Source organism: Peromyscus californicus, unplaced genomic scaffold (assembly GCF_007827085.1).
Source record: "Peromyscus californicus insignis strain IS unplaced genomic scaffold, ASM782708v3 Scaffold_8__1_contigs__length_139910024, whole genome shotgun sequence".
NCBI classification, from domain to species: domain Eukaryota; kingdom Metazoa; phylum Chordata; class Mammalia; order Rodentia; family Cricetidae; genus Peromyscus; species Peromyscus californicus.
Window position 1 is genome coordinate 41,217,241 of NW_026294606.1, and position 12,918 is coordinate 41,230,158.

The 12,918-nt window shown below is 47.0% G+C and overlaps 2 protein-coding genes and 1 non-coding gene across 3 annotated transcripts; 2 read left to right on the forward strand and 1 right to left on the reverse strand.

The window, feature by feature from the left end:
• The first annotated feature begins 199 nt into the window (after positions 1 to 199).
• Positions 200 to 273, forward strand: Trnai-aau (transfer RNA isoleucine (anticodon AAU)). Its single transcript has one exon. It is a non-coding gene; the product is annotated as a tRNA-Ile (tRNA).
• An 11,364-nt stretch (positions 274 to 11,637) lies between these two features.
• LOC128103266 (histone H2B type 1-C/E/F/G/I) lies at positions 11,638 to 12,063 on the reverse strand. The gene has a single exon (XM_052727486.1). The coding sequence runs from the start codon at positions 12,036 to 12,038 to the stop codon at positions 11,658 to 11,660; it is 381 nt and encodes a 126-aa protein (XP_052583446.1). The 5' UTR covers positions 12,039 to 12,063; the 3' UTR covers positions 11,638 to 11,657.
• A 113-nt stretch (positions 12,064 to 12,176) lies between these two features.
• Positions 12,177 to 12,763, forward strand: LOC128103260 (histone H2A type 1-B-like). Its single transcript, XM_052727481.1, has one exon. The coding sequence runs from the start codon at positions 12,304 to 12,306 to the stop codon at positions 12,730 to 12,732; it is 429 nt and encodes a 142-aa protein (XP_052583441.1). The 5' UTR covers positions 12,177 to 12,303; the 3' UTR covers positions 12,733 to 12,763.
• The last annotated feature ends 155 nt before the right edge of the window (positions 12,764 to 12,918 follow it).

Genomic DNA, 12,918 nt, shown 5'->3' on the forward strand with positions numbered 1-12,918 from the left:
TTCATCTGATTTAAGGGAAAATAAAAACAAAGAATCCCAAAACGTTTCTTTGGATGACACAGCGCTCCTTGAGGCCAAATCTAGAACAAAATAAATCAGTACGATTATCTATTTTGAAACCTAAACGCCAAGAAAAAAAAAAAAAAGATGCTGTTTAAGTTCTTTTATAAGGAAGAAGGAAGAAGGCGTGTCACGTTCTGGCCGGTTAGCTCAGTTGGTTAGAGCGTGGTGCTAATAACGCCAAGGTCGCGGGTTCGATCCCCGTACGGGCCAGCAGAAACCACGGATTTTGCATTTGGCTCTTAAAATCTTCCTTGACTGCTTTGTAATTCAACTTACTCACCGTTGTCTTATCCTGTGCCGTCACCACCACTTTTGTGCTGGTTGATCACTGGTCCTTAGGTTTCCTAGCAACCGCTCAGCCTGCTCTCTTGAGTTTTCCCAGTCATTCTTTAGCTGGAATTTCCTGCCTGATTTACTACCTATCTGTGCTTCACAGGCCTCGTTCTCGGCACTTTGACTTTCCTTCATTTCCGCTGGACCTGGACATCGGTAGGTTGGTTCTTCGTGTTCTAGAATGCTCTCCTCCCTAACAGTTCCAAATCCTGAGGTCCCGGTAAGCTCCATCACCCTCCCCCTTACCTTTGCCGTCATCTTCGTATCACTGAAGGTAATAATTTATTCCTTGAAGTGAAGCTTTGGGTCATTCTCATCTTTTAATTGTTGGATCCTTGGTGCTGAGCCTGACATATGATAGGTATAGTCCCAATGCTTTTGATGAATAAAGGACACTAGACATACACTCAGGCAAAACACCCTTAGACATTAAAAACAAACAAAAAGGTCGGAGTCCTGTAGGAAGTAAAACCATTCAGAGAAGAAAGGTAACTACATCCATGAAGAAATGCATGATGGAACTGAAATCAAGCTGTCAATTACGGTCATGTGTATTCACACAGTGGGGACACAGTTTGACAGTGGGCTGAGAAAATGGGCTGCAACCGATTACTGGTTCGTTTTTACCAACTTGACACAAACTGCAATCACATGAAAAAGGAAACCTGGATGGATCGAGGAATTGCCTTCATCAGATTGGCCTGTGGGGCATTGTCATGATTTATGATTGCTGTAGGAGGGGCAAGCTCACTGTGGGCAGTGCCGCCTTCGCAGGCGGCCCTAGGCTGTGTAAGAAAGCTGGCTGAGAAGGAGGAACTGAAGCAAGTCAGAAAACAGAACTGCTCTGTGGTCTTTGCTTTAGTTCCTGCCTGCAGGTCCCTACCTTGAATTCCAGATCTGACTTCCCTCAGTCACGGACTGTAACCCATAAGATGAGAACAAATCCTTTCTTCCCCCTAGTCACTTTGGGTCATGGTGTTTTCTCATAGCAACAAAAGCAAACGAGTCTCTGAGGATAAATTTCCTCGGGAAGAAGGATTAGCCGATAGGCCTGAGCCAGGACCAGGCACTGTGCTTCGGCACCAGAAGACACATCCATCCCTGTGGTGATAGGCATCAGACACTTAGCATGATGCATTCACTGCAGTTACCTAGAAAGTATTCAAGACATCTGCTGAGTGAGTGAAGGCACTGGATGGTATGGAAAGTTTCACGTGCAGCAGCCTCAGAAAACCTCGGCTAGGTAGGCTTTTGAAAACAGGGTAGGAAGTTTCCAGCAAAGCAGTTAGGCTTTGGGAAGGGGTAGACAAAGTTAGAATGGCAGCCGGAGGCGAGGAAGGGGAACATCTTCCATGATATTCCAAGGATTGTATTTTCAGCCAATTGGGGAGATGTTAGGGGACTTCCCAGCAGGGGGTACCTGTGGTGATATTTTGTTCCCCAAAATATTGTGCGCCCTAATAAATTTATCTGGCGTCAGAGAACAGAACAGCCACTAGACAGACATAGAAGCCAGAAAATGGTGGCACTCACACCTTTAATCCTAGCATTCCAGAGGCAGAGATCTGCCTGGATCTCTGTGAGTTCAAGGCCACACTGGAAATAGCCAGGCATGGTGACTCACACCTTTAATCCCAGGATTTAATGGCAGAAAGCAGAAAGGTATATAAGGCATGAGGACCAGGAACTAGGTTGGTTAGGCTTTTAGGCTTTTGAGCAGCAGTTCAGCTGAGATCCATTTGGATGAGGACTCAGAGGCTTCCAATATGAGGAAACAGAATCAGATGAGGAACTGGCAACCTGAGGTGGCTGTGACTTGTTCTGCTTCTCTGATCTTCCAGCGTTCACCCCAATACCTGGCTGGGTTTTATTTTCATTAATAAGAACTTTTAAGATTAATGCTACAAGTACCTGATATAGGTTTTGGAAGAAGGGCTAGTAATTTGGAGTCTGGGAGCTCAAATGAGATGATGTTACAAGCCAGGCATGGTGGCTCAGGCCTGTAATGCCAGCTTTTGAGATGCTGGGATAGGATGAGGGCTGTGAGTTTAAGGACAGCCTGGATTACAAGAGCTCAGTTGGTAGAAGACTTGCTTAACAGTCAAGAAGCTGTATCCCCAGTACCACATAGAACCCAGCACGGTGGTGCATGCCTGTAATCCCAGTACAGAGGAGGAGGAGGCTGATAATTAGAAGTTCAAGGCCGCCTGAGCTACGTGAAGGCCTGTCTCAAAAAGCAAACCGAAAAGCAAATACAAAAGGTGTGGTCATCTTTTAACAGGGTGACCATCTTCAGAGGACTTCTGCTTCCCAACCAAACTCAGACTCCAAATGAATACACTCGAATTGAAATCGCTTTTTTCTACTTGTTGACAACCCTCACTGTGGGCTGTGGGTCAGTAGGAACCTATTCCAAGTAAGGAATTCTTTTTTTTTTTTTTTTTTTTTTGGTTTTTCGAGACAGGGTTTCTCTGTGTAGCTTTGCGCCTTTCCTGGAACTCACTTGGTAGTCCAGGCTGGCCTCGAACTCACAGAGATCCGCCTGGCTCTGCCTCCTGAGTGCTGGGATTAAAGGCGTGCGCCACCACCGCCCGGCCCCAAGTAAGGAATTCTTGAGTCCTGCCCTGGAACTACTATGACAAGACAAGAGATTTCTCTTCCTCTAAGTTTCTTCTCGGTTTAGGATGCAGCTCAGCTGGCAGAGAGATTATCCTCTGTGTGTTCTTGCCTAGCATTCCTGAGGCCGTGCACACAATGCCCTGTACTGAGGGTGGGGGTGAGTCAAGCGTGGTGATGCATACCTCTAATTCCAGCACCTGGGAGGAGAGTTAGAGACCAGCCTGGGGTATATAGCAAGACCCTGTCTTAAAACAAAACAAAACCAAGCAAGCCTCCCCCAACCAAAACAAACGAGAAGAGTGGAAAGGAAAACTGAGGCGATAAAAGAAGGGGCAAACGCTCCACTCTGCTGTTGAACCATGTGAATGTATCTCAGGTGCAAAACCATTTAAAACATGAACAAAATTACATTGCTTTCTTACTTGCTTCGTGTTAGTTAAGTATTTCTCTTCCTCCTCCCTCTAGCCCCCCCCCCCCCCCCCCACTTTAGGGAGTGGGGAAGCAGGGTTTTGCTGTGTAGCCTTGAACTCCAGTTCAATCTTCCAAATGCTGATATAAGCCATCACTGGATTTTCTTCTTTAAAATATCTCTTTATTTATTTGTCTGTATATGCTTGCGTCCCTCAAGACAAAAGAAGGTGTCTGGTCCCCTGAAACTGGACTGACAAGCAGCTGTGTGTTACCATGTGGGTTCTGGGAATTAAGTGTGGGTCCAAGAGCAGCAGTAAGCATTCTTGACCACTGAGCCACTTCTCCAACTGTCTTATTTTTAAATCTTTTCTCTTTCAGCAAACTGTGGTAGGTTAATGTTACATAGCTTCTTGACAGGGCGATGAGCTAGATATCCACACAGTTGGTCAAACATTGCCATAGGTTTCCCCGTGCAACTCTTTCATCCCTCCTTACATGAGTTTAGCCTTTACCCAGGGGAAAGAAGATGGTCCTCATGGATGGAAGTGGGCGTCATCCAAGTGATTGGAGGGCCAATAGAACAGAAGCAGCACCCCACGCACCCCCAACACACACAGTAGAGGGCATGCCTTCCAACACTAACAGCTTTCGGGCTGAGACATTGTCTTGCTGTCTTTCAGTTCGAATTGAAAGGTTTTCAGCTCTTGCTAGCTCTTGAGCTGCTCGTTTCTGAGCTGAAAATACACCATCGACTCCAACTTGCTAACTGTAGGTTTTGTGAGTTGTTTGTCATATGTCCATATGCATGTGTTTATTTCATATTGGTTTTGTCTCTGACTAATCAGATGGTAAAGACAGGCTGGTTAGGGTGAGGAGGCAGGGGTGTGAATTACTTTATAATTTCTATATGAGGATGAGCCTAATTTAAATTCTCCTTTTTCTTCCATGAATGAGTTTCTCTCTGAAAAGACAAGCCATGCTGGGTGGGGGGTGGCACAAACCTTTAATCCCAGAGGCTGGCAGATCTCTGTGAGTTCAAGGCCAGTCTGGTCTACAGAGAGGGTTCCAGGACAAAAAGAGAAACTCCATCTGTGGTGTCCCTCCCTCTGTACCAGGAAGTCTGGGAGGATAAGGAATCAATTTCCCCTAGTGCTGCGTGCCTAGTGCTCAGACGTGTGCTAGAAAATGAGCCTTCGGCGCACTGGGAGCTGCTGTTGCCTTATGTGTTAGGAATGAGGCTGAGATCCACAATTGCATGTGTACTGTACTGAGTTATATAGTGTTTATGGCACACAGAAAACCTGTATTCACATTAATATAAACTAAAATGATCAGCTTCCGAGTAGTAAGAGGAAGTGTTGCTGCCCCTCAGAGAAGCAGAGGAACAGGGACAGAAGGTGTTTGGATGGTTGGAGACCCTAGAAGTACTCAGCCCACCCTGTACAGCCCTTAGCAACCTACCCTATGCAACCAGCTGTTGGCCATAGCATTTCCGTCTTTGCATTCTGTGTGTTTGTTTCAGTGAACAAAACACTCACTAGTTTTCTGTTGTGATTGTAGAACATCACAGCCCAGCGCATTAAAACAGGTCAGTTCTCTGTTCACAATGAATAGGGAAAGAAGTGTGGGCACCAGGTGGCTGTTCAATGATCTAAGTCTTGCCTAGAGTGGTGATACACACCCATGACCTTGCCTCCCAGTTGTGGGCAGGTTGGGAATACACAAGGATCTGCGGATCAGTCAGTCTCAGCCATGGTGACACTGTCTCACACATCCAATAAGAAACTGGTACACACTTTAATCCGAGCAATGGGAGGGTGCAGCAGGATCGTCCTGAGTTCTGATGCAGCCTGGTCCACATAGTGAGTTCCAGGCCACCGGGACTACATAGTGAAACCCTGTCAAAAGAAAGAAGAGAAACTTAAGTTTAAAAATGTTCGGGCCTGCGTTCCCATCTGCCTGGCAGCTAGAGCAGCAAACCTGCGGGTGAGTGTGAGGAGGCATTTGTAGTACTTTAAAGACACGTTCTGGTATCAAATGGAAAACAGCAGTCCAATTGTCCTCTGACCCTACACATGTGCTGTAATGCACTTTGGCACACATACACTCAAACACATGCACACACACATTCACTAAATAAGATTTTTAAAATTTTATTACAAAGTTCACCCATTTTTTCCCTACCCTTTTAATTTTTTATCTGTGAAACAACCTGAGACTTTTTAGGGCTCTCTTGCCTTCTATCTCTTGTTAGTTTGTTTTATTTTCGGTTGGCTGGCTGGTTCTGGGTTTCATCACTTATCATTCTCCTTTCTCTGAAATAGCCGTGATGTTCTTCTGCTTTTCAAGACATCTGGTGATATCCTAGAGTTCAGAAGAGACAGCTATTACAGCGTTCAATCTTATTTTTCTCTTCCTTTCTTTTTGGATCATATTCAAAGCAAAAATGTTAGCATTGTACATTTCTTAGGAGTCATAGAGAGCAGCCATTAAACTTCAAAGTTATAGTTCAGTTCTAGGTGGGAGGTCTCTGGCATGAATGCTGACAATTTCTTGTGAACTGAATACATTCACCTCCACCCCCTGCACTAAACGCCGGAGGCACTCCCGAGGAGCTCCGGCCCCAACCATTCTGGCTTCTAAGTGACTCAGTCATGGAGACCGAAGGTCAAGCTGTTTCATTAGGCACAAATCTCAAGTAGCCTCCAGTGACAAGAATTTTCCTAAAGTGGAACCTAAAACCTGCAGAGAAAGGAAAATGCCTTGCCAGTACCCAAACCCAGGGTCCTCCATTACCAGAAAGGTACTTTAACCGACTAAACCATAACGCTCCACAAGCTATGGTCTTAGATAATGCAGTATGTTATAAACTTCCTTTCCTGAAACTCTGGCTTTATTATGTGTCCTTCAGTTAGTGAAACGTGAGGGAAACGCCCTGATTTTATCCGTTTCCGCCTCTGCCTTCCAGACCTACAGTATAGTCACGTCACATGTAAAATGCTCCCACCCTCTTTAACACTGACCTGATATTGGCGTGACATGATCTAAATCACATTAACAGATGGGATACCTTGAGTTCAGCTTCTTGGGTGAGGAGTCTTCAATTAAGACTCTTCCAAATTTGAATATCCAGATATTTAAGATGAAAGCTACTTGTCCTCAACATAAAGCAGATGCATCATAAAAACAGACAGACAGACAGACAAAAGACAACCTGTTTATAGTGGCACATCTGTAATCACAGCACCCGGAGACAGAAAAACTTCAAATTTTAGACCACCTAACCAACTCCTTGCCTGGCTTGCTCAAGCCCTGGGTTTGATCAGGGCCTGCGGGTGTACTCTTGTGCCAACTTTAAAGCGTCAAAGGCAGGGGGAATCTGTGACTCTGAGGTCAACCCTGGTGAACATAGTGTGTGGTGGTATACTCCTGTAACCCCAGGCCCGTGGAGCAGGAGGCTCCATGCCCCGCCCCTACGACATTTCCTTTGCAAATTTGGAAGAGTCTTAATTGAAGATTCCTCACCCAAGAAACTGAACTCAAGGTATCCCATCTGTTAATGTGATTTAGATCATGTCACGCTTTCCTTTGCAAATCAAGGAAAAGAATAAAGATTTCTCTAGAATGTTAGAGGTGATCATGAAGAGTAATTCCTTAAAGCAGGGAGAGAAACTTCGCAGTCATGATCATCCTATTCCAAGACAGTCTACAAAATAAACGATTCGCACAGGTGTACGGATTCTAATAGAGAGCTATCTTCCACTACAGCGCATTGTGGATCTGTTCGGCAGATGCCTCTGTGGGTTTGAACCCTATAGCAACCAGTAGTGGTTAATATGTGTTTGTGTTCCCCTTAGCAATTTTGAAGTATAATTACATACCCAATCGATAAGTAAGAGTGTCATTTTGAGTTTTTTTTTTTTCTCTACTTATTTTGTAACAAGCCCTGGTAGCTCGGACTGGCCTCCCTTCCGATTCAGCTTGTCTGCAGCTCCCAAGCTCTGGACATAGTAGCTCCGTCTTCACGTTTCTCCACAGACAGTCGTCTGTGCATGGTTTTCAAACACAGTCCTCTTAGGTTTCCACTGTGAGGAAAACCTACCCACCATTATTGGTTTGCCTGAGTTTTTAATATTCTAAGGGGACTAGCCAAACCTTGGCACTCTGTCTTTACAGAAATAAACTCTGGTTCTCCGAAGTTTGCAGGCCCAGAATTCCCTGGATGAAGAAAAGGCCAGGTCCCCCGATGGGCTCTTTCTAAAATATCTAAGGAAGGTTTTACAGTTGGCCTTCTTCCATCCTTCCTTGGAGGGACCCGTATCCCTGCACTAGGGTAACTGTATATAGCGGGCAAAGAAGCAACCCTATTTTCTAGGGGTTATTGGATACTGTTCTGAATTGACACTAGTCCTGGGGGGCCACCACGAAGCATGCGGCCTTCAGTTAAAGCAGGGACTCAGGGAGGTCAGTTGGTTAATAGAGCTTCGGCTGAAGTCCAACTTTCCAGCATGTTCCTCAGTATTGAACAGCTTTGCTCTAACTGAGATCAGTTAGGCTCCTTCTTCGATTTCCTTCAAGGCAACTGTTAATCCCTGCTGGGCACAAAGGAAAAGGTCCTTAGGGGAAAAAAAAGGCGGGTGGGTTTCAGACTCACATGGGAAAAGCTCTGTAGCCTTCCTTGGACATAACCAGCCAGATGGGAACACCCTAGTTCAATCCATTTTCCAAATCAATGAATATCCTTGGTGATGCGGGATTGGTGATCAAAACCGGTGGATCTGGCGTCTGGGACCTCGGCAGAGGCTCTGGGACCAGCAGAGCTTGTTCTCCTGCGGTCTCCAGGACCAGCCTGACTCCTGCTGAGAGCACACAGTGATCCTCTCTGACCAGGAAGAGGAAGGGCCAGTTCAGAGGCCCTTCATTAAATGCATGGCCTCAGGTATACTAGGCAAAAAACCACAGAGTCTGGGAGGAGAGCGCATCTTTCAAGGTGGATTGCCTTCTCCTTAGACATTTATCACTACTCAGATCCTGTTTTCCAGTCCTAGGATACATAACGTGACCATTCTTTCTAAAACAGAGGGGGAAAAATAGGCACACATGTATTCTTTCCCAGGAATAAGGAGACACCAGGAATCTGCCCTTCCTCACCCACACCAGAGCATGGGTCCTGGCAATTGAAGAGACTTCCTGCAGTATTGTTTCTGACCGTGGGCCTGCTTGGACATGTAAACTCACATTTCTGAGGACTGAGAACAGGCGCTGCTTGTGAAAGTGTGTGTTGGGCAGGATTTGGGGGGATTGGTTAATACTGGGAGACATTTTCAGTGGAGCTCTACTGCCCCCTCGAGGCACGTGTTGACAATACACGGGTGTTTTGCCTCTCAGGAGCATAACATTGACTTTGCAAGGTCAGAGGCTAAAGTCCTGAAGTGCCAACACAGTTCTGCCACAGGAGGATCCAGAGGCCCTCCAGCTCTGGTGAACGTTTTGTCAGGTTTTCTGGGGATCCTGTCCGGCAGGGAAATCCTTGCTCGCCTGTGCCCTTCTCCTGAAGCATCCTCTCAAAAGCAGTGTAGGACCTATTATGACGTTTTCTTTTATTCTGAAATGAAGGTTCACAGCTTCACACTGGATGTCCTGGTGGACTCATTTTCCCCAACTTGAGCTATCACACAGTGGCTCTGACTCTCTGTAGGAGGTCACCATAGTGGTGGGTTGTCTGTCTGAGAGTCCCAGTCCACTGTCAACAGCGGTTGTCAGGTACGTGTGGACAGGTGTGCTGTGAACTCAAGCCACGTTCCAGCTGAGTCTGCAAATCTCACAGATTCCAGTTGTGTTCTGTCCTAATCACTGACCTCAGAATCCAGGGTTATGATACAAACTAATCTGGGATTATGATACATGCTGGTTTTATGTCATCAAGTTTTGGGTTGACATGTAATGGAATAGTAACCAGTATCCTGAACCACTCTGTAGACCAGGCTGGCCTCAAATCAGAGACTCACCTGCTTCTGCCTCCCCATTGCTGGGATTAAAGGTGTGCACGACCACTACCCCGCTACATATTTTCAAAAACTGTACTTTTTTTTTTTTGGTTTTTCAAGACAGGGTTTCTCTGTGTAGCTTTGTGCCTTTCCTGGAACTCTTTTTGGAGACCAGGCTGGCCTCGAACTCACAAAGATCCACCTGCCTCTGCCTCCAGAGTGCTGGGATTAAAGGCGTGCACCACCACCGCCCGGCTTCAAAAACTGTACATTTCTAAGAGATAGAATTTCAGGGTATGAAGGATACATACATGCCTAACTCCAACAGATATTACTAAATTTTCTTTCAAAGTTTTGTCAATTTACAGGCCACCAGCAATGACTGAGAATAATGGTCAGAGAGGCTTACTCATGATCTTCATTTCTATCCTACCAAGCTTATTTGCTGTGGGCCACAGGAAAATATTATAAGAACTCAGCTGGTTATGGCAAAGTCACTACTACCTGAATGGATCAAGGAATTCCTTCAGAAGAAGCTAAATCCCAAGGAGTTTTTAGTGTTATTTGGTTTGTTATATACCAGCTGTCTTCTGCTATGAAGATCATGTGTGCCTTCATAGTTTTCCCAATTGATTTTTCCCTAGAATTGCTAACAGTGTGGACTGATCACTCTCTGGACATACACATTCAAGGTATTTGGAGAACAGCCTCAGGAAAGGCTTCCTTCCCCCAGCCCATCCGTTTCTCCCTTTCAGCACTGGAATCAGATATCTCCCTTAGCCACTTTCAAGGACTAACAGAAATAACAGTCCAAACCACCACATAATAAGTCTTCTGATTCAAGGTAAATTCCACAAGGAGACACTGCCTAGGTCAGGTGGACCTTAAGTAATAGCTTTACACAGTTTAGCTGGGACTCTCCTTTCTTACAGCCTTACTAACTTCATAGACCCCTAACTTCTTACCTAACCACTCCTAGGAATATAGATTGAGCACATAAATTCCCTTTTTGATATACTAACTGATATCAGCTCTCAGCTGACCTCCTCCCTTAACCACTCCATTTTCAGGTCATAAAAGAAAGCCTGACAATTCCTGCCTGGGGAAACTCTTACCTGCCTTTATGACCTTGCAGGAATCAGGCCTGGTGACCTGGCTGGATGGGAGGATTGTGATTGTTTGGGTATATAACTGTAAAGCTAGAGATTGAAGGAGGAATTAAAAGTGAATGGACTAAAGACTCGGTGTGCTGAGATTCTATTTTCCCGAAAACAGTCCTCACCGTTTGTAGTTTCTCTCCTGAGCCCATGGGATGTGTAAGATTAAGGCTGGTCCCTCCAATATTATACAAGACTTACTAGGTGAAAGTAGATATTGAAAGCAATTTTAACTATATAGCAAATGGTCTAGGAAATAGGGGCGGCTTAGGTGATAACAAAAACATTAAAAGATGTGCTTTAATTTCTACTGAGGATTACCCAGTGGGCAATAAAGCTAGAGCTCAAGACTAGTCTCTTCCCATTCCTAAGCCAACCTGGGCTGAAGCTTCCTTTTCTTCAGTTCTTACACCTGCGTCTTGATAGGTAACAAGTGAAAACGCATCTCGATGAATCTCTTTCCCGATCTCTTATCCTGGAAATACAGTCATCAACCCAGGGGGCCACTCGCTTACAATATTCCCTGGTCGAGTCCTAGAACAAACTAAACCGGATACACGGATAGTAAATCGCTGTAGACAAGGCTCGAATCTCAAAGGCCCTCCCCGGGCAGGAGTACTGACTGACCCTTCAAGTCAGTATTTACTTAGCGCCTGCGTGTCAGTGTTGGTGCCGCCTCTCCCAGCAAAGGATTTCACTGCCAACAGGATTCCCCCCCTTTAGGGAAGATGACCGCAGTTCTTACCGCCGCCCACTCTTTGGTTTTGGTTTGCCAACAAGTTCAGTTTGGTCCAGTAACGAAACGTAAGACCAGGGACTTACCTGCTGCCTGCAACGCAGTCCTCGTTTTCCTCCACTTCTTGGAGAGGTAGATGAGGGTGAGCGTCGCGGCAGGACCCTTGGAGACACTAGTACCGGAAAAACCTGGGCAAGGGTTCACAGGAGCCCTACTGAAGACTAAAAAAAGTTTACAATACGTCCAGGTTCCAAACCGACTACAGGAAGAGACGCCGTGTGTTAACAGCTTTTCCCGCTGAAACCGTGGGTGGCTCTGAAAAGAGCCTTTGGGTTACGGTGAGGTCCGCGCTCACTTGGAGCTGGTGTACTTGGTGACGGCCTTGGTGCCCTCGGACACGGCGTGCTTGGCCAGCTCCCCGGGCAGCAGCAGGCGCACGGCCGTCTGGATCTCCCGGGACGTGATGGTCGAGCGCTTGTTGTAGTGCGCCAGGCGCGACGCCTCGCCCGCGATGCGCTCGAAGATGTCGTTGACGAACGAGTTCATGATGCCCATGGCCTTGGACGAGATGCCCGTGTCGGGGTGCACCTGCTTCAGCACCTTGTACACGTACACCGAGTAGCTCTCCTTGCGGCTGCGCTTGCGCTTCTTGCCGTCCTTCTTCTGGGCCTTGGTCACGGCCTTCTTGGAGCCCTTCTTCGGGGCGGGGGCGGACTTCGCGGGCTCAGGCATCTTGAGACAGCAACTGCAGGAACTGTAGCACCGAGTTGGCCCGTAACTTCCCTTTTTATAAGGGCGTTATTCAAATGAGGCTGAGAAAAGAACACTTCTGATTGAGTGCTATTTTGATGATGTCATCCGGAGTCTTGCCCAATCGAAGTGTGCAGGTCGGCACAAACGCTTCTCATTGGCCTAAACGAAAGGAAAAAACAGCCAATCACAGGGGTTCTTTTTCGCGCCCAGAGAAGACTATAAGGCCCAAGCTCTTGCGGTTCTCATGCACCCAGTTGGTAACGGCTACTGTGTGTTCACCATGTCTGGACGCGGCAAGCAGGGCGGCAAGGCTCGCGCCAAGGCCAAGACCCGCTCGTCCCGCGCCGGCCTGCAGTTCCCCGTGGGCCGCGTGCACCGGCTCCTCCGCAAGGGCAACTACTCGGAGCGGGTGGGCGCCGGCGCCCCGGTCTACCTGGCGGCCGTGCTGGAGTACCTGACGGCCGAGATCCTGGAGCTGGCTGGCAACGCGGCCCGCGACAACAAGAAGACGCGCATCATCCCGCGCCACCTGCAGCTGGCCATCCGCAACGACGAGGAGCTCAACAAGCTGCTGGGCCGCGTGACCATCGCGCAGGGCGGCGTCCTGCCCAACATCCAGGCGGTGCTGCTGCCCAAGAAGACCGAGAGCCACCACAAGGCCAAGGGAAAATGAGGCATTTGACCAAAGCCACTTAAAAAACAGACCAAAGGCTCTTTTCAGAGCCATCCACAGTCTCTTTTAAAAGCGCTGGACACTTTTGCACGAAACAGTGGCATTTTGTGCGAGAGACACATTATCTTTAGAACTAGAGTACCCCTAACCCAACCTTTGCGATTTATGTCCAGAGTAGAGAGAGTG